At 53.9% G+C, this 23766-nt stretch overlaps 1 protein-coding gene across 1 annotated transcript in view; it reads right to left on the bottom strand.

The window, feature by feature from the left end:
* Positions 1–20801, bottom strand: part of Per2 (period circadian clock 2) — a 41225-nt gene extending 20424 nt beyond the window's left edge. Inside the window, exons 1-9 of the mRNA XM_013009561.1 lie at positions 20691–20801; positions 16420–16545; positions 12509–12757; positions 11153–11221; positions 10388–10542; positions 6954–7075; positions 6109–6310; positions 1690–1741; positions 881–1023 (exon numbers count right to left, since the gene is read on the bottom strand). Of these exons, the coding sequence (XP_012865015.1) occupies positions 881–1023; positions 1690–1741; positions 6109–6310; positions 6954–7075; positions 10388–10542; positions 11153–11221; positions 12509–12738 (973 nt within the window). The 5' untranslated portion in view covers positions 12739–12757; positions 16420–16545; positions 20691–20801. The remainder of the gene's footprint in view (positions 1–880; positions 1024–1689; positions 1742–6108; positions 6311–6953; positions 7076–10387; positions 10543–11152; positions 11222–12508; positions 12758–16419; positions 16546–20690) is intronic.
* Between the last annotated feature and the right edge of the window lie 2965 nt (positions 20802–23766).

Consider the following 23766-nt stretch of genomic DNA (forward strand, 5'->3'; position numbering starts at 1 on the left):
ACAAGGACTGTGGTGTCACAAAACTGTCCCTCAAGAGGGGTCACAGAGACAATGCCCAGTGTGCCAGTGCCTGCATTCCTTCAGTCTTCCGGGGCAGAAACTTGACTGTGTGGGGCAGGTAGTCTGAGGAGCTACAGCTAGGCCAGCAGCAGAGCTGCTGGACACCACAGGCTGAGGGCAGCGCCAGGCAGAGGGCCGGGAGGCAAAGGCTAGAATAGAGGACACATGGGGCTCATGAACCTATCATAGAACCTGACCCATCTGCACAAGGCAGAGCAGGCTGGGAGGAAGGCAAGCCCAGGTGGAAGTCAGGAGGAGAGAGGGAGGAGGGACAGACGTCCAGTACTGGACCTCTTGGTGGCTGAGGGATGATTTGGTCTTCCAGATAGACTGAGGTGGCGAGGCCACAGCAGGGCAGGGAACAGGATGAGCAGGGAGGCAGGACCTAGACTCGCAGCCTGAAAGGCAGGGAGGAGGCTTGAGGATGGGAGGAGCCAGGACCTACACTCGCAGCCTGAAAGGCAGGGAGGAGGCTCGAGGATGGGAGGGGCCAGGACCTAGACTCGCAGCCTGAAAGGCAGGGAGGAGGCTCGAGGATGGGAGGCAGGACCTAGACTCGCAGCCTGAAAGGAAGGGAGGGGCCAGGACAGCGGACGCGACGTGGGTGAGAGTGCCAGTGTCCAGATGTCTTCAGAAGGCCAGACAACACAGTGGGTGAGTGAGCCCGGGGAGGGAGATGGGAACTGTCTGGAGTGTGGGGGAGCCAAGGCAGAAGAAGAGCTAGGAGCCATTTATACATGTGTCATGTTCGGACCACTGTGTGACTGAGGGTCTTACGAAGGCCCCTGACACAGGTGCTCCCGGGGCCAGGCATCCGTACCTTCATAGCCTGAGTGCACCCTCTCTGCCAGCAGCAGACAGCAGAGCTGGCTCTCAGGTGCCCGCTGCTCCTGTACCTTGGCCAGGTAGGGCGTCATGCGGAATGGCTGGTAGTGGATCTCATGCTCGTGGCGCTTCCCGACACTGGGGAGGAGAGCAACATCAGGGCTTGGAATCCTGACCTGTCAACCCCACCCCAGCTGCCTGCTGGCTTCAGCAGTCCTTTCGTTTGTTCTAGCAGAGGTCCTGGAGCTAGGCCAGGCTGCCACACCAACTCCTCTTGTGAGCAGCGGGCAGCCCTGCCCACTGGAGGAGCTGACCCACACCTGGCTGAGCCCCCGCTGTCAGGCTGTCACCCTGGGGTCAGTGAGCTGAGCCTGCACCCTCACCAGTGGGAGTTCTTCCTGCTCTTGGGCGCTCTGTGCTCAGCTCAGGGCAAGCAGAGCGAAGCCGCTGCTTCCTCAGTGGGGTCCTGGGCCCACCTCGCTGCCAACACTGCCTGGATATTTCAGTGGTCACCCTACTCTGGATCAAGAAGCTGCTCAGAAAACCCTAAAAGTGTGCCCACAATCTAACAGCTTCTGGGTTCCCTGTGGGTCCTAAGGACCGCCTTCCTGTGCAACCAGTGGCCAGGGTGCTTTGAGCACAGCTGGCTGCGCTCTCCTAGCCTCTGTGCACACTGGGCTGTAACTTACTGCATGTTTTCACACAGGCAGAGCCTTACAGCTGAGCACCTTCCAATGCGCCCCAGGCACCAAGGGTGGCAGGGGCCTCTGGGGTTAAGCTGAGAGCATTGAGAACCGGCCTCACCTGACACGGCAAAAGAAGGATTTCTCCTCCATGCACTCCTGAGAGAAGGAATCTGCAAGAAAGAAAAACCCAAAGTCATTCATCTACTTAAACAACTGAAGACAGATGTCACGTGTTGTGTCTCACAGACTGTTGAGAAGCCACTTGAGTGTCCTACCCAAGCACAGAGGGCATCCTTTCCATTATGTATCTCTAATACAGATACAGCTCCAAAGTGATTTTGGGATGGCACAAGGCTGCTACGATGACACCAGTTAACAGGTATGGCGGGAGACCTACTGAGTGTAAATACAAGTCCTCAGTGTTTCAAACACATACTCACCCCAGCCCCTGCAATTCTGCTAGAACAACAAAGGGCACCCGCTAACTTCCATCAATTCTCTGTACAATACTGATTCACTTAAAAGTTGTAATATCTAGTGAAAATGTGAGATCAATGGGGCCATCTCATTAGAAGTGAGGGATTGTTTCTAGGGTAGTTTTAAGGAATTGAAATTAAAGAAAGAACACTTAATCTTTCACCTTGAAGTTTCCTCTGTTCAAAAGCAATAACAACTAGACAGTTACTAATCATGGAAACAGATAAAGTTACTAGCCTGGAAAGCCTCTGAGAAGTCGCCCAGTTTTCTTTTTTATTCAGACCATTATTCAGCGGCCACCATGCCGGGGAGGTAGCCAGGCCACTGGTGCTGGAAACGTGCACCAGGATGCCTGTTTCCCTGTGGGGCGGGCCGAGCCAGCCTGACGGGTCCTTGCACACTGCAGACTCTAGAGTCTGACCTGACAGTCCAGGGTTGGATTTGGGGAGAAAGCAGCGGCACTACATCTGGAACAAGAGCAGGCACTTCCTCCTCCTGAGGCAGCTCCCAAGCCAGCGCGTGCCCAGGTGGCCCCCTGTTGGGTACAGGGTCAGATGGCAGGGGCCTGAAGGCAGCGTCCATCCTCGATGCCAACCAAACGGGAGGCCCTCAGGCCTGCAAGGGCCTCCCCGTGTGGTGTCAGGGAAGGCTGAGGAGATGAAACTGCAGAGGGCGCCTGGCGAGCTGGTTAGGGCAGGAGCTGGGTCAAGATTTTGATCCAGGTCAGGTTGGACTGGGGCAACTCCTGGGCCTGTCCACTGCCCTCTTGTCTCTCCGGGTCCAGTAAGAGCCCACGAGGGGCTGAGGTGTGCAGGGAACAGATGCTGAGGGATGCACACTTCAAAAAGGATTCTGGCCAGGCTGCCCTGGTCAGCGCGGTGTGGAGGGAGGGGACAGCCGAGGTAGCTGGCTGAGCCTCGCCTCTCCCAGGAATTTTGTCAGGACCGTGCAGATCCGCCAGCCATTCTCAACACCCCGCGTTCCACAGCTGTGCTGTTACCTTTGGAAAGCCTCGCAGCTCTTCCAGGCTCTGTCTTGTCAACCAACTTGGAAAAGTAGGACAAAGACATATGAAGCCCAATGGCAACTGCCCGGGGGCAGCAGTTGGGGACAGTCAGGATGGAGGAAGGACCAGTCCTAGCCCGGAGGTGCCGCCAGAATGTGACTTAGATTGTCTCAGTGCTTTTTCTGTTGCTTAACAAATGGCCTGAGAGTGAAGACTCTCTCTCTCTCTCTCTCTCTCTCTCTCTCTCTATATATATATATATATATATATAAAATACCATTTACATACTTGACTCGCAGTTCTAGAAGCTGGGAAGTCCGAGGGCTTCTGGGCTGCTATCTCATATCTCATGGGTGAAAAGCGAAAGGGCAAGCGAGGTTCGGGGGGAGGTCAAAGATACAGAACACCAGGAGCCTCACTACAACCATCTGCTCTCAATACCGGATTCAGCCCCAAGAGGGAAAACTCTCCTCCCCACCCCCATTGCTCCCACCACCTGAGGGCTCTTACAACCCTGCCACAGAAAAAGGCAAATTTCAGCATGAGATCCAAAGGGACGCGTTCCTGGTCTGCCCAAACTCCTGTCCTCACCGTTTGAAATACAGCCAGCCCCCCCCCCCCTCACAGTTTCCACTTGGTCCAGAACCAACACAAAAGTCCAAAATCCAGCTGAGACTTGTGAGGTGAAAACAAGCACCCATTGCTAAAATACAAAGGCAGAATCATCTTCGCTCCACACACCCCTCCTGGACACACCAGAAGTTGGGGAAGGCTGGGCTCCCCGGGCTAGCCTGGGCCCTGTCCACCTGGCATTGGCCCTCAGGGTTGGAGTGGTATGTTGCTGGTGCAGCCTTCCCAGGAGTGGCATACTGCTAGCAGCCGGAGCCTCAGAAGGCTCCACTCGGCAGCCTGGAGTCTACAGCAGCTCTGCCTGTGTAGCTGATTTCTGCCTGGGCTCAGTGCTTTCTGCGATTTCCTTTGAAATCCAGGCTAAGGGAGCCACGCCTGGTCGCTCTTGCACTTGGCACACCTGCAGGATTATTAGCAGCCTATGGATGCTGCCAAGGTATATGGCTTCCACGCTTTGGCCAGGGGCTGTAATGCATCCTCCAGAGCCATGGATGGAGCTGCAAAGAGCTCAAAGGGAGGCAGAGAGCACCTGCCCAAGACAGCCCTAGTGCTAACATTCTGAGCTTTTGCTGGGGGCTCACTACCCTGTCCTAACGAATGGTACCCACTGCCCCTAGCTGCTGAATCTTTGGCGGTCTCTGCTTGCAGTCCCGCTTCTGCGGCGGATGAAACCTTCCCATCCTGCCCGGCAGCGATCCCACTCCCTTTCCCTACTGCCTGCAGTTAAGGCTTCAGGTAGCCAGGCGGCTCCTGGGGCAGCTGGCTGCTTAGATAGTTATGTCCACCAGACATGGTTCAACACTGTGAAGCTCTGCCTTCCAGCTCCTAGGTGTGGCCAGAATCCTAACAAGTTCTCCACCGTGGCCTTCATTCTCCCTCCCAATAAGCCATGAAGACTTCATTTCCATGAGGCCACAGCATAGCCTCTGCCACGCACATTTCCATCAACACAGGCCACTGTGTAGGCCACTGCTGAGAAGCCCCACATCTCCCTGGTCCCCCATCTTCTCCTGAGCCTACAGCACACCACCTTTGAGCTCAGGCTTTCTCCAGCTGCCTCTGCAAAGCTGGTCCAGCCACGCCCACTGCCAGTTCTAAAGCTGCCACATTTTCCAGGTATCCTTACTTTAACACCCACTTCGTGGCACCAATTTTCTGCCTTAGTCTTTTTGTTTCTTCTTTTTCTTTTTGTCAGTCATGGGGCTTGAACTCTGGGCCTGGGCGCTGTCCCTCAGCTCTTCAGCTCAAGGCTAGCGCTCTACCGCTTGAGCCACAGCGCCACTTCCGGCTTTTTCTGCTTATGTGGTGCTGAGGAATCGAACCCAGGGCCTCAGGCATGCAAGGCAAGTGCTCTGCCACCTTCCCAGCCCTTTAGCATGTTTTCTATGACAAGCTGCAGGAGGGTAGGTGGCTCGTAAGCAGCACAGAGGGTCATTCAGCTCACGGTTCCAAAGACTGGGAAATCCAATAGCACAGTGCTAGCACCTGCTCTGAGGCTGGTGAGGGGAGGTGCTGCCCCAACCCACGGCAGGAAGTGAAGGAGGAGAGGGAACACGCGGAGGAGGGGGGCCCTGGGGGCAGCCCTGCTTGTTACTGAGCCTCTCCTGCCGCAGTGCCCCCCAGGAGGGGGAGCCCTTGCTTCACAAGGAAGGCACCAGCTCCTAACAGCCTCTGACTGACGGCCCCCACGGCACACTTCAAGATTCCCGCCTCTGACTGCCCCCACGGCACACTTCAAGATTCCCGCCTCTGACTGCCCCCACGGCACATTTCAAGGTGGGTTTTAGAAGGGGATGAATCAAATTCAGACCCCAGAAGGTGGGGCAGGAAGGAGAGGGATAGGGGAGAGCTCAGGAGTGTGGGTGGTGTCAGAGCTCATGTCCAAAGGAGCTTCCAGACACAGGAAGACACTGGCCCAGCTGCCAGTGCAGGGAGGGCTGGACAGGGCTAAGAAGCGTGGACATGAGGCAGACAAGACGGTGGGCCCGCTCGCAGGCTGGGCAGCCAAGGAGGCCTCTGGCACTGCGCAGAGTTGGCCTCCCGGCCTGTGTGAAGGAATGGGCTCTGCCAAGGTAAAGGCCACAGTGGCCCGTGGGGAGCAGTGAGGAGCGGCGAGGAGTGGTGGGGAGCGGCGGGGAGCAGCGGGGAGCGGAGCCTCAGCCTCGCCTGCATCCTTGTTACCCCACACAGCAGTCACCTCAGGAACAACTCTTACTCTCCCGACTTTGCTTCGAAAATGCCTAGTGCCTTAAAAGAATCCCTGAAATTTACAAAAAGGTCACTTTTTTTTTTCTAAATTTAATCTCAGCTAACTGTCTGGTCAGCTTTGACGGAGAGCGGGGTGGGAGGGGTCTGGCAGCCCTCCAGGTGGGCTCTGCCTCCCCCAGCCTCTCCCCTCCTCTGCACAGGACGCAAGGGCCTCACCTACGACCCCGCACACGCTCCAGGACGGAAGCTTGTAAGGGGTGGTGGAACTGTGGAACACGCTGACGTCGTGAGGAGCCAGGAACTCCACGAACTTGGTGTCACTGAAGGCATCTCTCTTACAGTGAAATATGGAGGCAACTTGGTTGGAGATGTACAGGATCTTCCCGGTGACCAGGGACACAGCCACAGCAAACATGTCCTAGGGAGGCAGCACACGACTGGTGGTTACAGAGGAGACCAGACAGCAGGGAAGACATTGGGCAGAATGCAGGCTGCAGGCAGGGTCTCAGGGGGTCTCTGGGCCCTGGCCTCAGTCCTGACCAGCACAGCTCAACTCCAACGTCTGATAGGACACTACCTCCCCATCACCTCATCAGTCACAGCCCCTCCGCCAGCCCTTTTCTCCCCCAGGGCTCTGGGGACTGCTGGGGAAAGGGGGGGGGATGAGGCTGGAGGAAGGATTTGGGAGGGGCCAGAGTGCCTGAGTGGAGGCCAGCCTCCCCCACAGGCCAGGTGATCTCTCTGACTGAGAACTCAGGAAGGGTCCTCCTCCCCAAGACCCCCAGGCCCACCTCTGTGGAGCACTCAGAAACTCACAGCGCTTGAGTCCCTGGTCCCAGCCCTAGGGTGACTATGAAGCTTGGACATACCAGGCCTGTCTCCTCCCCCTGGGGCCCAGTCCATTGTAGCCAGGCTTCTCTGACACACAGGGGCCGAGGACAGCATGGAGAGGAAACGAGGGCATCTCCAGGAAGGAGGTGGGGTTTGTGTGGTGGAAACACCAGATCCCGCAGGGTCCAGTGAGGTGACCCGAGGGAGACCCGAGTCCCCGAGAGACTCACCGCGTTCTGCATGATGTACTCGGAGGTGGTGCCCTCCACCTGCTCCACAGTGTAAGAGGGCACGTCCACGCTGCAGGGCTGGCTCTCGCTGGACATCAGCAGCTGGTAATACTCCTCGTTAGCTGTGGGAGGAACCATGCTCAGGCTTAACCGCCCTGTGCCATCACCCACAGCATCCACAAAACCCGCTCTTCTCAATGAGCAAGTAGACACATGCTCTCTGAGCACAAGAAGGCACAGAAATGGGCAACATGGGCCTCGGTGACAGAGGTTAGCGAGTGACAAATGCACCAAGAATAAGTGCCGAGTTCAATGTCCAGAGGGCCATGGAGTCAGGATGCGACGTGACATGGACATTTCTTGGTGGACCTTGGTGGCAGCTGGCACCTGACCCCTGGGTGACCCCTCAGCTTCCAGCCAGGCAAAATCCACTGCTTCAAAGAGCCGCAGGCACCAAAAGCCACATTTGGAAGAAAGGGCTGCAAAGAGACTGCAGATCCAGACTGCCAACCTCAGCTCCCACCTCACCCAGGTCTGGGGGTGGCTGAGCCTCTCCGTGAGTGGCACTGCGGAGGACCAGGGCAGCCACCCTGCAGACAGGCAGACAGGATCTGGCTCTTGCCCTGGAGCTCAGGTGGATGGTGCCCGAGGCTACATCCCGGAGTTGGAGCTGGGCTCCTGCCAAGGGTGTGCCTCCTACAGCATGGTGGTGAGACTTCTGGACCCAGAACTGGGTCTCCTATGGTTTGATTTCTCCACCTTCAGAAGTCCATAGGCTTCTGAGTGTGCTCTCAGATCAAGCCATAGACTGCTGGAAAGCACAGTAAACTTCTCAAATTGACAGAGCTCCCAGGGTCTGAAGCTACTGCAGAGGTCAAGCAGCTACACCCTGACCAACATCTTTTTTTTTTTCCCCCCCAGTTGTGGAGCTTGAACACAGGGCCTGGGCACTGTCCCTAAGCTCTTTTGCTCAAGGCTATCTCTCTACCACTTTGAGCCACAGCACCACTTCCAGTTTTTGAGTAGTTAATTGGAAATCAGAGTCTTGTGGAGATTTTTCTGCCCGGACTGGCTTTGAACCACAATCCTCAGATTTCAGCCTCCCAAGTAGCTAGGATCACAGATGTGAGCCACTGGCATCCATCCCGACATAGTATCTTAAGGGCAGACTCCCAGCCAGTCTGGATGGACTTCCCTCTGGCTGCTGCTCTCAGTGAATTTGCTTGCTCCAGGCATGTGCCTCAGAGCTGTGCCCTCCGGATAAGACAGGGCACCAGGGGCACCAGGTCCCCATGTGGTGTCCTGGGCCTCTCGGCAGTAGGGGCACTGTTTTGACCATATCAGACTTCATAAAACAGACAGCAGGTTAGAAAAGAGGAGTCTTCAGACCAGACACATGAGCATGAGCCAGCACAGCAGTCACCCTTCCCACTGGCTCTGGGGGTCCCACAGACCAGCACTGGATGAAAGCTGGCATGAAGACCATGAAGACTGAAGCGTGGTTCACCCTCATGTCTATGGAGACAAGGCTGCCTCCCTGTGTGCGCCTCACAGCCATCACCGGAATGGAGCCACGGCTCTGCCTGCATCACAGCCTAGACTCTGTTTTGATGCATGCTTTTTCTTTTTTTTCTTTGAGGTGTTGATAATTGACCCCCGGGCATCGCACTTGGTAGGCAAGAGCTTATCACGTGAGTAGGCCCCAGGGAGACACTGGACTGCCTGCCCATCATGAGGCCATGAGCCAGAGAATCTCTCCATGGTTAGTGCTGCGAAGAGAAGGGAAACGCGTAAGTGCGCAGTGCTGGGAGGGCAGAGATGCACGAGTGGACACTTCCTCCCCATGCCGGCTGTGCACTCCCACACACCAGAGGAAACACACATCCCTCCGCCGCCGCCGAGCAGCCAACCACAGGCTACCAGACAAACACTAGGCTGGCCTGGACAACTCCGCCAGGAGTCTTGGGTCTGAACTCCAGAGATGGGCTGTAGGCTGTCACCTGCAGTCCTCTAGCCAGGGCCCTGCCTCTCCCAGGGCTCAGCATTTCCTCCCTCTCCTGGAGACAGGGTTGCCTACTGAGCCCCAGGAGATGAGGAACCTGCCTGGAAAAGGACCAAGCTCTCATGAGGTTCTCAGGAGCCTGGGGTGCAGGGAACAGGACGCCCCTTGGGTCTTGGGCAGTTCTTGGGACTAGCACTGTGCTTGTGGATTCCTGAACTGGTGTTTGAAAAAGTCCACACGTGCTCACATGAAAACCCCATCTAAGCCCTCGGCAGCCAGTTCTAAAAGCCTTGTACATCCTTTTTTTTTTTTTTTCCCCAGGGCTGAGGACCGAACCCAGGGCCTTGCGAACGCCGGGCGGGTGCCCTTCCGCTGGGCTAAACCCCCAGCCCCAGCCCTTGTACATTCTGCCTTCTGCTCTGAAGTCCAAACACAGGAAGAGCAGAATGTGCACTTTGGAGGCCCCATGCATGATGAAAAGTAGCTCTCTGCCAGCCTCCCTCCTTCCTGGTTGAAGTGGCCACCAGGCAGGAAAGATTTTTAGGTAAACATATTTAGGTAAACAAGAACTGAGTCACCGGAGTTCATGAATTAAGAAGTCCTGGGGTTTGACCTTGCCTGCTTTCATGTGTCTTTCACATTGTGTTAGTGGGAAACAAGTTCACAGGTAAGTTCTGAGGGTTTTTTGTGGCAAGTTAAAAATTATTGTTGTTATGACTTGAGCCAAGTGCCTTACTAACTTTGCCTGGGAAGACTCAGAACTCAGGATCTTGCTGGTTCTACCTACTAAGTACCTAGGACTATAGGCATGTACCACCACACTTAGTACTCCAGGGAGTGTTGTGTTTTACCTCTACTCTAAACTGGCATCACTCATGAGCAATGTGTGACAATTGTCACAATACCAACTCTCCCGGCAGAACTTTTAAGATGGTAGACTTTTCTGAGCATGACCTGATCCAGTCTAGAGCATAAAAGGTTTATATAGTAAATATTTCTTTTGTTGTTGGTGGTGGTGGTCATGGGGCTTGAACTCTGGGCCTGGGCACTGTCCCTGAGCTCTTCAGCTCAAGGCTAGTGCTCTCCTACTTGAGACATAGTGCCACTTCTGATTTCCTGGTGGTTTATTGGAGATAAGAGTCTCACAGACTGGGCTTTGAACCATGATCATTAGATCTCAGCCTCTTGAGTAGCTAGGATGACAGGCATGAGCTACTGGCACTCAGCTATAAGTATTTCTTTTATCCAGTAGCTTCTCCTCTAAAAGAAAACTTCCAATGAACTGCACTTTCCAACCAATGTGCTGACATCAGGTTTCCATCAGTGCCTTTGCTATTTCAGGAGTGCATTACAGAGTCAACACAACCTAAGCTGGAGTTTGGGGGCCCTAAACCTTGTCTCTGCAGGTACAACAAGGGCGGGGCAGACATACCTTTCACTTGCTTCACACTCCTCAGGGCATACTTCAAGGTCGCCAGCGTGCTGGCCTTGCCTTTCGCCTTCTTGTCTGCAGGGAGGTGGACCTTCAGCTCCCTCAGCGTTCTTATCAGTTCTTTGTGTGTGTCTGCCTTGGAAGACTGCTCGCTGCTGTAGAGTTCAAGGAGGCGATACTGTTAGTTTCCTAGTTGTCCTGAGTGGTCTCGTAGGGAGCTCTTCGTAGGGTGCGGCAGGGTGTGCAGTGGCATCTGTGGCCTCACCCACGATGGGCCAGCAGCACCCTTGCACCCAGCACCCTTGCTGGCTGTGGTCACCAACCAAGTCTGCAGACATAGCTGCATGTCTCTGTCCAGGAGACCAAAGTTCCCAGGAGTGTCCTCTCTCAGGACGAGAGGGCTGCTGGAGAAGACGGCATTCCATCAGGGCCCTCCCCAAGAGGTTTGTTACAAACCCCAAAAGACTGAGGAAAGGACCCAGTCAAGGCTGCCTTGGAAAAGAGCTGGGAGTGTCTCCCAGTGGGAGGAGCCACAAAGAGAGAGAGAGGGAGAGAGAGAGAGAGAGAGAGTACATGCGTTCGTGTGTGTGTGTGTGTGTGTGTGTGTGTGTGTGTGTGTGTGTGTGTGTATGTGGAAGGCAAGGGTACTGGCAATCACATGGTCCTGGCTGTATGACCAGCAAAAAAGTCACCCCATTCCACCTGACCTCTGCCAGTATTCTGAGTCCCAGAAAGAACTTGTATACAGAATGTGGTGGGGCTCACCTGCAGCCACTGGTAGACGTAGACGGGTTGTGCTCAGTCTCCGCCATGAGCAGGCTGAAGGCATTGGGACTGTGGAAACAGATGCAAGCAAAACTCAGACATCACGTGCTCCGTCCACTTCTTCCCCCTCCAGCCAGAGAAAACAGGCCAGGAGCACCACAGTAAGAGATTTAAGAAGATGGGTGGCCAGGCTAGGATTCAGATCAGTGGGAGAAGGCTTAGCATGCCCAAGGCCCTAGGTATAATCCTCAGCACCACAAACAAAAACAAGAGAAAGAAAGAAGAGAAAGAGAGTGGGGGGGAGGGCGGGAGGGAGGGAGGGAGGAAGAAGATGAAGCTCAGATAAAACTGGAACATAGGAATGAATATCAGATCCATGAATGACTGAAACAGAAGGAACAAGTTGATTCTTTTATTTTTTTTGGTGGGGGGGAGGTATAAGAGGCCTTTTACTTGCTAACAAGGTACTCTACCACTTAAGTCTCTCCCTCAATGTAAGTGCATTTTCATTTTCTTTTTTTATATGTTTTTTTATTGTGAAAATACTGTACAGAGGGGTTACAATCTCATTTTCCTTTTTTGTGTATATTAGTACTAGGGCTTGGACTCAGGGCCTCACACTTTGTGTATATGTGTGCCTGTCCTGGGGCTTGAACTCAGGGCCTGGGCACCATCTCTTAGCATTTTGGCCCAAGGCTGGCACTGTAACACTTGAGCCACAGCTCTACTTCCAGACTATTGGAAGCTATTTGGAAATGAGTCTCACAGACTTTTCTGTACAGGCTGGCTTTGACCCTTGATCCTCAGATCTCAGCCTCCTGAGTAGCTAGGATTAGAGGTCTGACCCGCTGGCACCTAGTGGGCCTCACATTCTTGCTTAGCTTTTTTGCTCACAGCTGACCCTCTACCACTTGAGATATGCCTCCAGTTTCAGCTTTTTGCTGGCTAATTGGAGATAAGAACATCTTGAATTTGTCCCCTCAGGCTAGCTTCAAACCAGAAATTTCAGATCTCAGCCTTCTAAGGGGGTAGGATTGTAAACATAAGCACCAGTGCCCGGCTTGCAAGTTCATCTTCTCTAACCTGCCGTGTTAGTATGAGCATCTGCTGGCTGGATTATCCAGCCCCCTGCCTTGAAAGAACTCGCTGCACTGTGTCTGTCTTTTGGCATCAGGCACACAGCATATAAAGAGGACACTGGCATCATTGGAAGAAGACAGACTCTAGCACATTTTCTGTAAGAGTTACACAAGTACTGATCAACCTGTCAATGATGGTTCAAAGATGCGAAAGCCATCCATTTCCCGTGAACAGCACACCCACAACTCTGCCGCACAGCCGCTGCTCGCCCCCTACCTCTGATGCGAGTCGGGAGCCTCCACCAACATCCCCAGCTCCTTCCCACTGTCCTCACAGTCGCTGGCCTGGGAGCCACGGCCTGTGGAGCAGTTGCCATTGGTTTCATTTCCACTTGAGCCACTGCTCATGTCCACATCTTCCTGGAGCGCAGCCTGACCCGGCTGGGTCTCCTTGGACGCCTCAGCAGGACTGCTGGGGCTGCGGGGAAAGTCTGTGTAGCCATTCATTTCTGGCTCTGGAATGAAGCTGGGAAGAGAGGCCTATGGTCAAACACCAGAAGGAGCAAGCAGGGATGACTGCAGCACTGGGAACAGCAGTCCACTGACTCTTCCACACACCATACTGAAACAGCAGCAGTTGGCACAAATGACAGGTCTGTTACTTCACCTGAGCCCCTATCTGTCTTGGGTCCGCTGAACTGGCAGCCTCAGCCCAGTCCATCCCGATGGCCTCATCCTCAGGCAGACAAGGCACTGGGGCAGCTTTGGGGAAAGCCAGAGCAGCACTGAATGCGAGGCAGGGTTGGGAAGCTGTGTTTGTAATCTGCCCCATCATCTGGTGCAGGTCAGTGATCACATGATACAAGTTCAAAGAACTGAGGGCAGGGAGCCTTGCAGCATGGCACAAGCAAGGGTTGGGGGATTCAGGGACTTTAGTCATTTCTAGTGCTGGGCTGGGGTGGGTGTGAGTGGGAGGGGAGCCCTGGCTTTGCCACGGGTGGGTCTGAGCATCAGAGCTGCCACACTGGTCTCCACTTGGACAGGTCTCCATGGCTGTATGAGACAGAAGTGTGGGTGCTTTGGGGCAGATAGGGAGAAGGGATGAGATCAAGCAGCCAGTGGGCTTCTACCATGATCCTAGAGATCACCCAGGGGCCACGCAGAGGCAGCAGGCACGGATCAGACTGAACGAGGATACCAGCCCGAGCACAGGAGATCCCCTGTCCCTGGGAGAGAGGGAAGGCCCAGGACAGGACATTCAGTGGGGACTCTGCAGAAAGCTGATGTCCAAACAAGCCCAGAGGAGCATCTCAGGAAATCTGGGCACATGGACAGATCAGGCTAGAGGCCTGGGATCTGGGGGCTGGGAGGAGGCTGGCAGGGAAGAGGAAGGAGCCCCAGGATGCAGACCACAGAGGCCAGGGGACTCAACACCTCACTTCTCTCTTCTCCTGACCTTCACTCTGTCAACCAAAGAGGACACAGAGGATGAAGGACATACCCACTCTGACTTGGAGGCTGGGCAGCAGCAGAGGTAGACCATGTGAGACCCTTGTGTTCACGGAAACAGAGCAAAGCCAAGGGACGAGGGAGCGTGCGCACACGCGCACGCACGCGCGCACACACACACACATCCTATTACCAGCGCGTCTGTTGTGTACAGATTCCAGCTGGGTGAGCTGTGGTCAGCCACACAGGCCTGCCTGACAGAGAGTGAGACTCCACATCCCACACCCAGAATGGCTTCGGTGGGGCCCTCAGCCCCACCGAGAGGTTTCTTTGGGCAGTTTAGCCTAGAATGATATCGCCCCTCTGTGTGGTATTTGCTTGAGCTTTCCCAGGGAGGAACAGGGTTCCTGTCGCACCTCTGTTGCTCTAGGACCCAGTGAACTAGCCGCAGATTACAAGACTGCAAGGGAGAGAGAGCCTCAGCTCTCTCAAAGGGAACCTCAAAGGGTCCCAATCCTTTGCTACCACGCACAGGTGGTGTCATCTCTAGTTCAGGTGGAAGTGGCTAGGAGCCGAGAGGGTTCCTGAGGTCTTATCCCTCTGAGGAAGCCGGCTGGGCCAGAGCCACTGGGAACATGCTAGCAGGGGCATGTCTGTGGGGTAGGACAGACATTGAGAAGAAAAAAAAAACCTGGAGAAAATGAGGGTCCCCTGACAGCTGCCCACTGGACAGCCTGAGGACCCCAACAGGGCCACTAAGGAAGAGGCCACTCCTTCCCTCCCAAGCCCACCAGGCCACACAGCAGGGACTTTACCCAGCACCTCTCCACGCCTGCCCACTGATGGCTGGATGAGTGGAAATGGGCCCGCAAGAAGTCGTTGTACCACCACCGCCACCAGCAGGCTGACCACACCTTGTCTGGTCCATCTCAACAGATAGTCAATGTAGATCTCAAGATGATGCTGGCGAACAGCAACACAACTTCACAACACAGAAAAGGCACACTCAGAGCAGTGCCTGCCTTTCCTCAGAAGATGGAGTTGATGAAAGAGGTAATGCAGGCTGAGAGGAAAATGGCACGCTAGCAGAACACTAGGAAGGGCAGACTTGAGCCAAGAGGGGAGAAGATGGCTTCAGTGAGGGAAGATGTGTGAGGAAGGCTTTTTTTTAAATCGGTCATGGGGCTTGAACTCTGGGCCTGGGCGCTGTCCCTCAGCTCTTCAGCTCAAGGCGAGCGCTCTACCAGTTGAGCCACAGCGCCACTTCCAGTTTTCTAGTGGTTTATCAGAGATAAGAAGAGTCTCACGGACTTTCTTGCCCGGGCTGGCTTTGAACCTCGATCCTCAGATCTCAGCCTCCTAAGTAGCTAGGATTATAGGCGTGAGCCACTGGTGCCCAGCTGGCTTTTTGTTTTTTTGAGACCAAATCTCATTCAATAGCCTGCTGGGATGACAGGTGTGTGCCATCCTGCTCTGCTGTTCTGACCATACTTAAGTGTTGGATTCAAGATCACAAAAAAGTCTCAACTTGTAAAATGAGAAAATGGGTACTGATGGTTACTAAAGTATGCATTTTTGTTATTGTTTTTGTTTTTGCAAGTCCTGGAGCTTAAACTCAGGGCCTGAGCTCTACTGCTGAGCCTCTCTATGCTCAAAGCTAGCACTCTACCACTTAAACCACAGTGCCATTTTCAGCTTTTTCTGACTAGTTTATTAGGGATAAGAGTCTCATGGATTTTCCTGCCCCAGCTGGCTTTGAACTGTGATCTTCAGATCACAGTTACTCAGGTCCTGAGTAACTAGAATGACAGGCATGAGCCACTGGTGCCTGGCTCGTGTATATTTTGTACTGGACCACTCAGTTGTGAACCAAATTCTTACTTGGCTAAGAAGGCAAACATGAGGCAGACATGAGGCCTGAGGTGTGATAGAGGAAGATGAAAAATCAGAGGTCTTCCTCGCTGGCAGAGCGAGCAGAACAGTCTCTTAGGGAAGACGCGCTGTCCTTTCTAAGCAAACACTGCCTCTGCTTTGTTCATTTTCCACCTTTATTCCCAATACCTCTTACTCGACTTGGCTTATTTTCCTTTCCATTTCCTTCCTTCTCTTCCTTTCTCTAATCTCTCCTTCCTTCCTTTCTTCCCTCTCTCTCTTCCTCTCCCTCCTCCCTTTCTCTGTCTCTGTCTCTCTCTCTCTGAGACATTCTTGAGTCTTGTTATATACAGCCCAGGCTGGCCTCTAACTCTTGATCCTTGTGACTCACCCTCCTGAGTGGTGAGATTACAGTCATAGAACACCGTGCCTAGCTGACAAAGTTGTTTTATTTAATGCAAAGGAAAGGAAATGGCCTACTTAGTTAAGAAGGAGGGGAGAGATATGGAGGAAACCTGCAGTTTTGCTTGTGGACAATAGCTCTTTCTGAAAAGCTCAGAGCACTGAGCAGAAAGCAAAATGAAGATACACATGAAACTGAAGACAGATTTGAACCTGTCCATAGGTAGAAACCCTGAGCACTGGCAAAATTACAGAAAGAGTCTGATGCTTAGTGAAATCCCAATGAAAATCATACCAAATTCCAAGAACAAAGAAAATCCTATCAGCACTCACATTGCACAAAGAAACAGATCAACTACAAACAGGAAGAGCCACGTCAGTACAAGACATCTTGTCTCAGAAGTTCCTGTCCACAGAGCTGAGAGGAAGGGCTTCAGTGAAGGGAGCCACAGCAATGACACTTACTTGTTATGGTGCGGAGAACTGGAGTTTGCCAATATCCCAAACTCTGAAAACCTAAAATGCCAGCATTGTTCCAGTTTAGCAGGTCCAGTATTCTGGCCTTCTTGAGCACTGTGCTGGGAGTTCTGTCTAATGTAATGAGAGTAAAGAAAGGTGATTAGAGCAGTGGCAGAGTGGCTGTTTAACAGGCCCAGGAGGCCCAAGACTGTAGTTGGGTCCCACCGTTTCCTGGCTGTGTCATCCAGGAAGAGTTCCTTAACCTCTCTGTGCTGTGTTTCTTCTTTAAAAGGAATGGATAACCTAGCTTAGGCCCTAAGGTGATATAAGAACAGGTGCAGAGCTGGGAAGGTGGCTCAGTGGTAGAGCGCTTGCCTTGCATGCCTGAGGCCCTGGGTTCAATTCCTCAGCACCACATAAGCAGAAAAAGATGGAAGTGGTGCTGTGGCTCAAGTGGTAGAGCGCTAGCCTTGAGCTGAAGAGCTGAGGGACAGCGCCCAGGCCCAGAGTTCAGGTCCCACCAAAAACAAACACAAAAACAACAACAACAACAAAAGAACAAAACAAGTGCTGCCTGTTTCTGGAAGCTAGGAGGTTTAGAGGACATCTGGAATGTAGCAAGTGCCCAAGAAATATCAGTTTGCATTATCAGAAGTAATCCTGACAGGAAACAGACTGGCCACCAAAGTGATTTGAGGGGCATGAGGGGAGAGCATTCACCGCCCTGGGAGCTGGGTCTGGCTTGTATACAAAGAACTAAAAGCTCAGAATCTCTATATGGGCCCTGGGCCTCTGCAGGGGGCTCCCGGGGTTACTTGTTTGCACCCTGTGTGCTCCAGCTTCCAGGAGGCTGTTTGAATAGGATTCACTGTGAGTACAAAATTACCCGTGAGGGAAGATGAGCCTTTTTGCTAAGAGGGTCCATCTAGCATGCCAAACAACAAAGTAAGCCAAATCCTCAGAAACCTCACCATTCTAGAAAATGTGCCGCCTAGCACCAGCTGCTCTAATGGACGACCTCATTCTGCCAAGCTGGCAGACCTGACCACAGTAAAAGCAGACTTTGCCTCCCGCACTCAGACAGGACCCAGAACCGCTGGGCAGCAGCCAGGAGTTCCTGGAAACCTGGCTCTGCCAAGGTGGAGTGGGGAGGGAGAGGGGCTGGGAGGGAGAAGGCTAGGCCTGGGCATTTCTGAGGTCCCGCCACCCCTTTAAATGCCTGCCCACTGGCTTTGCCCCAAAGAATGGTCAGATCTAGGACATGTGAGGGTCAGATTGAGACCCAGGTGGGGGTCACCTGGCCACCTCTGTGGTGGCCTCAGCAGATCAGCACTGAGTACAGTGAGGGATGAAACCAAGGCCTTTGGTGGAAGGGGTACAGGGGAAGGGCTGTCTGGTGGGAGCTGGACTCGCTGCCCTGCCCTCTCTACTTTCACAGCTAGCCACTCTCCTTCATCAACAGTAACAGGTTTTTTTTTTGTTTTTTTTTAATTTTAGAAGAAACTGATCGCTCATCTTGGGCCCCAGCTCTAACCGCCACAGCCACTGGTATGGGAGAGCCTCAGGTCCTTCCTCCCTCCTGCCTCTTCTGGGGAAAATCAGCAAAGGGCTTTGTCATTTGTGGGGCTCATTTCTCTGACATGGAAGTATAGAAATGTACATCTTATAGTCACAGCTGATGTGCTTCCCCAAACACACACACCCTGGGACCAGCCTACACTCCAGGGTCTCCCCCAGCCCTGCTTCCCACAGCCCTGCTCACTCTGCCTGTTTTCCACTTTACATAACAGGGAACAGACAGCCTCCCAGTGCGTCTGCAAGCCCTGCGGTATTTTACAACCCCAAATATTAAAAATGTTTTCTACTTCCTGGTAGGAGCCAACTCCCTGGGGCCTGCCTGCTGTAATCCGGAGAAAATGTTTGTCCTGCTAAATAAACAGCCACGCTCTCCATGGTGACGGTTGGGTAAGCAAGGAAAATGTGGCAGGCTGTCCAAACATGGAGGGGAAGGAGGCGGGCGGGTGAGACAGCTTCTACCTCACCAGGACTCTCCCACAGCCCTTTCAGTCCTGAAAGGCAAAATAATGCGAAGATGGTGAGCAGGCCTCTGTGTTCGGGGTCAGAGCTGTCCCACATGCAGGTGGCCTCTAGGAGGCCTAGCACTTTCCTTTCATGAGCCAGAGCTGTTATTCTATGCAATGTTTAAGCAAGCAGTTCTAATTTTCTATACTACCCACTCTGCCAGGAGCGCCAGCCTCTGACCAAGTGGCTGCGATGCTCATCTGCTGCTTCTAATGTACTGTAGATCTGGAAATACTGTGAGCATCTTGAGACCTCACATCATAGGCAGAAAGACTTGAAATGAGGATCAACTCTCCAGAGGGCAGTGCTGGCCCCGGCCGAAGGCAGCAGAGGCCCCAGGCTACACGTGCTAGCTATCTCCTGAGTGAGCAGATGGCAATGTGCCAAGAGGACAGATCACCTGGGTGTCTATAAAGCTGCTAGGTATCAAAAAGTGATTAGCCCTGAGTTTGAAAACGGCTGGTTGTGTGTTGTCACTTCGGCCGAACGTGTAGTTTGTGCCGGGTGAAAGCCACACCCAGAGAGCAGCTCTTCCCTTTCTCTGTACTCTGGACACTCATTGACTTTCCAGAGCTGGAGCCTGTGGTCTGTGGAGGCCTGGGGAAGTTACATCATCATTTAAAAAAGGCATGTACAGCTCCAGTGTTTTCCAGAAAGTTCTGAGAGAGGCAGTACAGTGACACATCTTTCCTATTTCCTTCTGAGTACACAGACATGCCTTACAGGGTGACATTATGTGACCCTAAAGGTAGGAGTGCACCAGAAACCTCTCTACCTTCTGAGTAGGTGTTTGGGACTATAAACTCTAGGGTTGAAGCAGATCCTGGAGATGGCCTAATCCGAGGCCCAGAGCAACAGCCGGCTGGTGTAGAGCTACCTTCCACGGAAAGCCAGCACTGTGCCAGTTCTGCACCCATGAATCACGCCAAGACGACAATGACCGATAACTGCAAACACCGACAGTGCCATCCCTGAATTGGCACACCACATAGCTACCCCTTAAATAAAAGGAGACACTTGCTTCATTATGCACATAAAACTTACAAAAAGTGATTGGCCTTATAGTTAAAAAATTTTTTTTCAGTTAAAACTTTCAGATACAATCCTGTTCGCTTCTCAGCCAAACCCAGTCTGGGGTGAGGAACTTGAGGGTGCGCCTCTCAAAGGCCAGGCCGGTGGCCCTGCTGTGCCACCTAGGGATTCCTGCCAAGGTGCTGAGGCCCCTCCTGGAATCCAGTAAGCTCAGGATGCACCATCCTAGGCCCCGCCTGCAGCTCTGGTGCTCATGCTGACCCAGGGGCCAAGAAGACCTGCCTGGCCATGGTGTATACTTTCCCAGTACTTGCACTTCTTCATCAGTTCACCTGAGGGTAGGCCTTGATGGCTCCTTTGTTCTGAGTGTGAATCACACAGCCTCCCTCTGTAGAGGTTACAGAAACCCTGGTAACCAGGCTGTCATGCCTACCCTGGCCTTCTGGGAGGAAGAAGCCAGCACTACCGACCACCTGGTCCATGTCTGTGCCAGGCAGCCAAGGACACCCCCAAAAGGATGATATGACTCGCCCTCAATGGAACTACCAGTCTGGCTTGGGAGAGGAAATAAGGGCAAGGGGCAAGGGGCAGGGGGAGTGGGGGGGCATCAGGTGGTCCCCTGCTCTCAGGCTTCCCAGATCTGGCTTGGCATTGGGACCTTCTCATCAGGCCAAGTTCCTGGTCCAGCGCCCATCCATGGAATTCCCCAGGCGTGAACTCTGTTGTGACCCCAGGGTCTCCCCAAGTCCCAAGTCCCTGACCCCATGACCCCCTGGGCGGAGGGGAAGTCTGGTTTAAAAAAATGTTTACAGCAGGACAGGCAGTGAGTTGCTGGGAGCTCTGCCCCGGCCTGCGGACCCCCGTGAGTTGCGGGGAGCTCTGCCCCGGCCTGCGGACCCCCGTGAGTTACGGGGAGCTCTGCCCCGGCCTGCGGACCCCCGGCGCAGGGCAGCGCGGCCCTGCAGGGAAGCCGCGCCGTCCACACGCACGTCGTCCCGTCCGCCTGAAGCCGCGCCGTCCACACGCACGTCGTCCCGTCCGCCTGCGGGCGTCGAGCGCGGCCGGCGGCGCGGGACCCCCGCCGCCCTCCCGAGGCCGCCCGGCCCCGCCGGTTACGTAAGCGGCGAGCCGGCAGCCGCCGGCCGGCGCGCCGCCCCACTCACCGCGTCCACGTCCGCCCGTGAGTCGGCCCCCGGTCAGCCCGTCGGTCCGTCCGACCCGCGCCCGCCACTGCCGAGAGCCGCGAATTCCCGCAAAGCCGCTGTCGCCGCCGCTCCGACCGCCGCTGTCACATAGTGGAAAACGTGACCGTGCGCGGTGCGCCCGCCTCCCGCGCCAGCCATTGGCTGCACAACCACCTCATTTGCATATCAGGGGGGCCGGGCCTGCGAGTTCTACGCGTCCATTGGTGCTGGCGGCTGTCGCTCTCTTTACATAAGATGCACATGGAACTCCATGTTCACCTCTCCAGGTTCCTCAATGAAGACGCGGCGCACTCGCACTCCCCCTCTCTTCCTCCCGAGTGGTCTCTTCCACTTCCGGCCTGGACGCTTTCCATTCACGACGCCCAGGGGGCCGCCGCCTCACGGAGCGTGGAGTGGCACGTACCACTGCGGGGCGGGGGGCCGACACCTGCGGCTGGCACCTGCGGGTTGGGTCCCGCGCAGGTGATGCCCGGCGGCGGCCTAGAGCCGGGTACCGGCCACCTCGGCGGGGAGGGCCCAGGGCGCGAAGCCAGGGCCACGGGGCCTCCCGCAGAGCCCTCCATTCACTCCTTCCATTCATTCATCTTCTCACTCTCCCATTCATCCTGCGCTGGGCGCAGGAGCTGGCTGGGGACCGAGGCGGGGCGGCCGGAGCTCCGGGTGCCCCGGTCACTGGGTGACCCCCAGCGTCCCAGATCCACGAGGCAGCCAGCGGCCACGTAGCCTTTCCTGCAGGATGAAATTTTTTTGTTTAGGAAATCGAGTTATTGCTGCTGAAAGAAATGGGGAAGAAGCGAATGTAGTCCCGGCCCCCCCCCCCAGCAGAATAAATAATCAAATAACGGGGGTTGAACGAGATGACTGCAGACCAACCAGGCCAAGAGGAGGAAGCCCTTGAGAGGCGCGGGCTTTGGGGAAAGTGGCCGTTCCCGAGGGGCCAGCCACCAAGGCCCAGGGTGAGTGGATCCCCGGGGACGGCACCGACCTCTGCATCCCTTTGGCCAAAGCTAATGTTTGGAAGCAGGTTAAGCGCTCAACCCCCAGTCCGAAGTGTCAGAGGAGAAAGTAGAATCCCAGGCCTACCCAGGGGCACAGAGCAACCTGTGGGCTCTGTTAGAGTCTAATGGGAGCAGGGGTGAGGCTGTATTGGCTTGGAAGGGCTGAAAGGTGTCGAGGCATTGCCCGAGAAGCTGGGGCTTGTAGTGTATCCCTCCGCTAGGTAGGTCTGGGGAGCAGAGATGGAAGGGAAGAGAAAGTTATGAACCGGAAGCAGATGACAAAACTGAGCCACTAGTATTCAAAGACAGCCTACATCCTGAATTCCTATACCTCAGTCACTGTCTTTCCTTCTACCTGCCAAGATGTTCATGTAAGCCCTCAGATCGGACAGGGCAAACACCAAGTTCACCTCAACGACCCTTCCCATAGAAGCCCTGGGGAATCTATTGGTTCACATCCCAGTGACAAAGTGGCTTGTCCTACTTCTCTGACATTTGACACTTCACCACAATCTCTCTCTCTCTCTCTCTCTCTCTCTCACACACACACACACACACACACACACACAGGCCAAGCAGAGCCAGGCCCAGCTGCACCCTGTACACACCCAAAGGCCCTTTTGTTCCTTCACTTACATTGACGTCAATGGTGGCTGCATTGTTCTGGAAACAAGAGAAAACAGACAGCTCATACACACCTCCCAGAGATTCTCCTGTACACTCAACTTCTTCTTGGTCTTGCTTCACATTCAGCCTGCAACTATTGTCACAGGCCCTCCTTAAATTTAGTCTTTTCTTTTGCCTCCAACAAGTCTGGAAGAAAAGACCTTGACAGCAATTCTCTTTTAGAAATTCTCAAATGCCTCTAGGAATCTAGCTAATTTTTCTTGTCACTCAGCTAGTTTCATCTTTCTTGTAATTGGAAACTCATTTGCTCCACAAATATTTGTTGACAGCTAGTATGGGGCTTACAGAATCGCATCTCACTGGAATCTTGTTTGAAGGAGGGAACAACATGGTGTGGGAAACAATGAGAAGTTGAGAAGCAATTTAGCTTAAGATGGGGGTGTAAGTCCCAAGAGAACAGAACAGGCCCAGGTAGAACCCTCACCCCACACTACCCCAGCTCCAACAGAGGCTACCACTGCAGGGTTTGAACCCCAAGGATCATGCCAAGTCCTGGATGTTATTCCTGCTGAGTCAGGATAAAGAATTATAAAGGGAAAGGGAAAGGAGAGACAGAGAGAAAGAGAGACCAAGACAGAGACAGACAGACAGACACAGAGAGAAACAGAGACAGAGGAGAGAGAGATAGAGGGAGAGAGAGAATGAGCACATGTTGTGTAAACTTCCCAGCCAGCCTACATTGAGTACTGTTACCTCTAGTACAGAGCTCTTGACCAGGTAACTTGCCATTGTGCATTAGGAAGCAGCTGGCTAGAAGAAAGCCAGTAAGCCTGGTGCTAATGGCTCACACCTGTAAGCCTAGCTACTCAGGAGGCTAAGAACTGAGGATCATAGTTCAAAGCCAGCCCAGACAGGAAAGTCAAGAGACTCTAATCTCCAATTAATCACCAAAAAGCCATAAGTAGAGGTGTGGCTCCAGTGGTAGTGTTAGGCCAATGAGCTCCCTTCCCATAGCTTAGCACATGCCTTCCTCTCTCCATAGCTTAGCATGCTCCCTTCCTATGCAAGACTAGGCCTGTGTAGTAAAGGCAGTAAACAATCAGCCACCAACCCCCTTTACCTTGGGATGGCACTTCTCTGGGGCAGCTACCACCATAGAAGGCAGCAAGAGCCCCTTAGAGTGACCTTCAGGTCTGGGCAGCTGCAGGGCCCCTGATCTACTACATGGACATCAATCCTAGTTCACCATGATGAAGCCCCTGGCCCGGAATCCTAGTTCACCATGATGAAGCCTCACATCCACACTGGGGTCTCCACCTCCTACCCCCTTCTAGCTCAGTAGGTTATATAGGTTTTGTTGGTCCCTTTACTGGCAATAAACTTTTTTCTTTGTTCTTTGTACCTGGATG

This window comes from Dipodomys ordii, unplaced genomic scaffold, assembly GCF_000151885.1.
Source record: "Dipodomys ordii isolate 6190 unplaced genomic scaffold, Dord_2.0 Scaffold1, whole genome shotgun sequence".
Lineage (NCBI taxonomy): Eukaryota > Metazoa > Chordata > Mammalia > Rodentia > Heteromyidae > Dipodomys > Dipodomys ordii.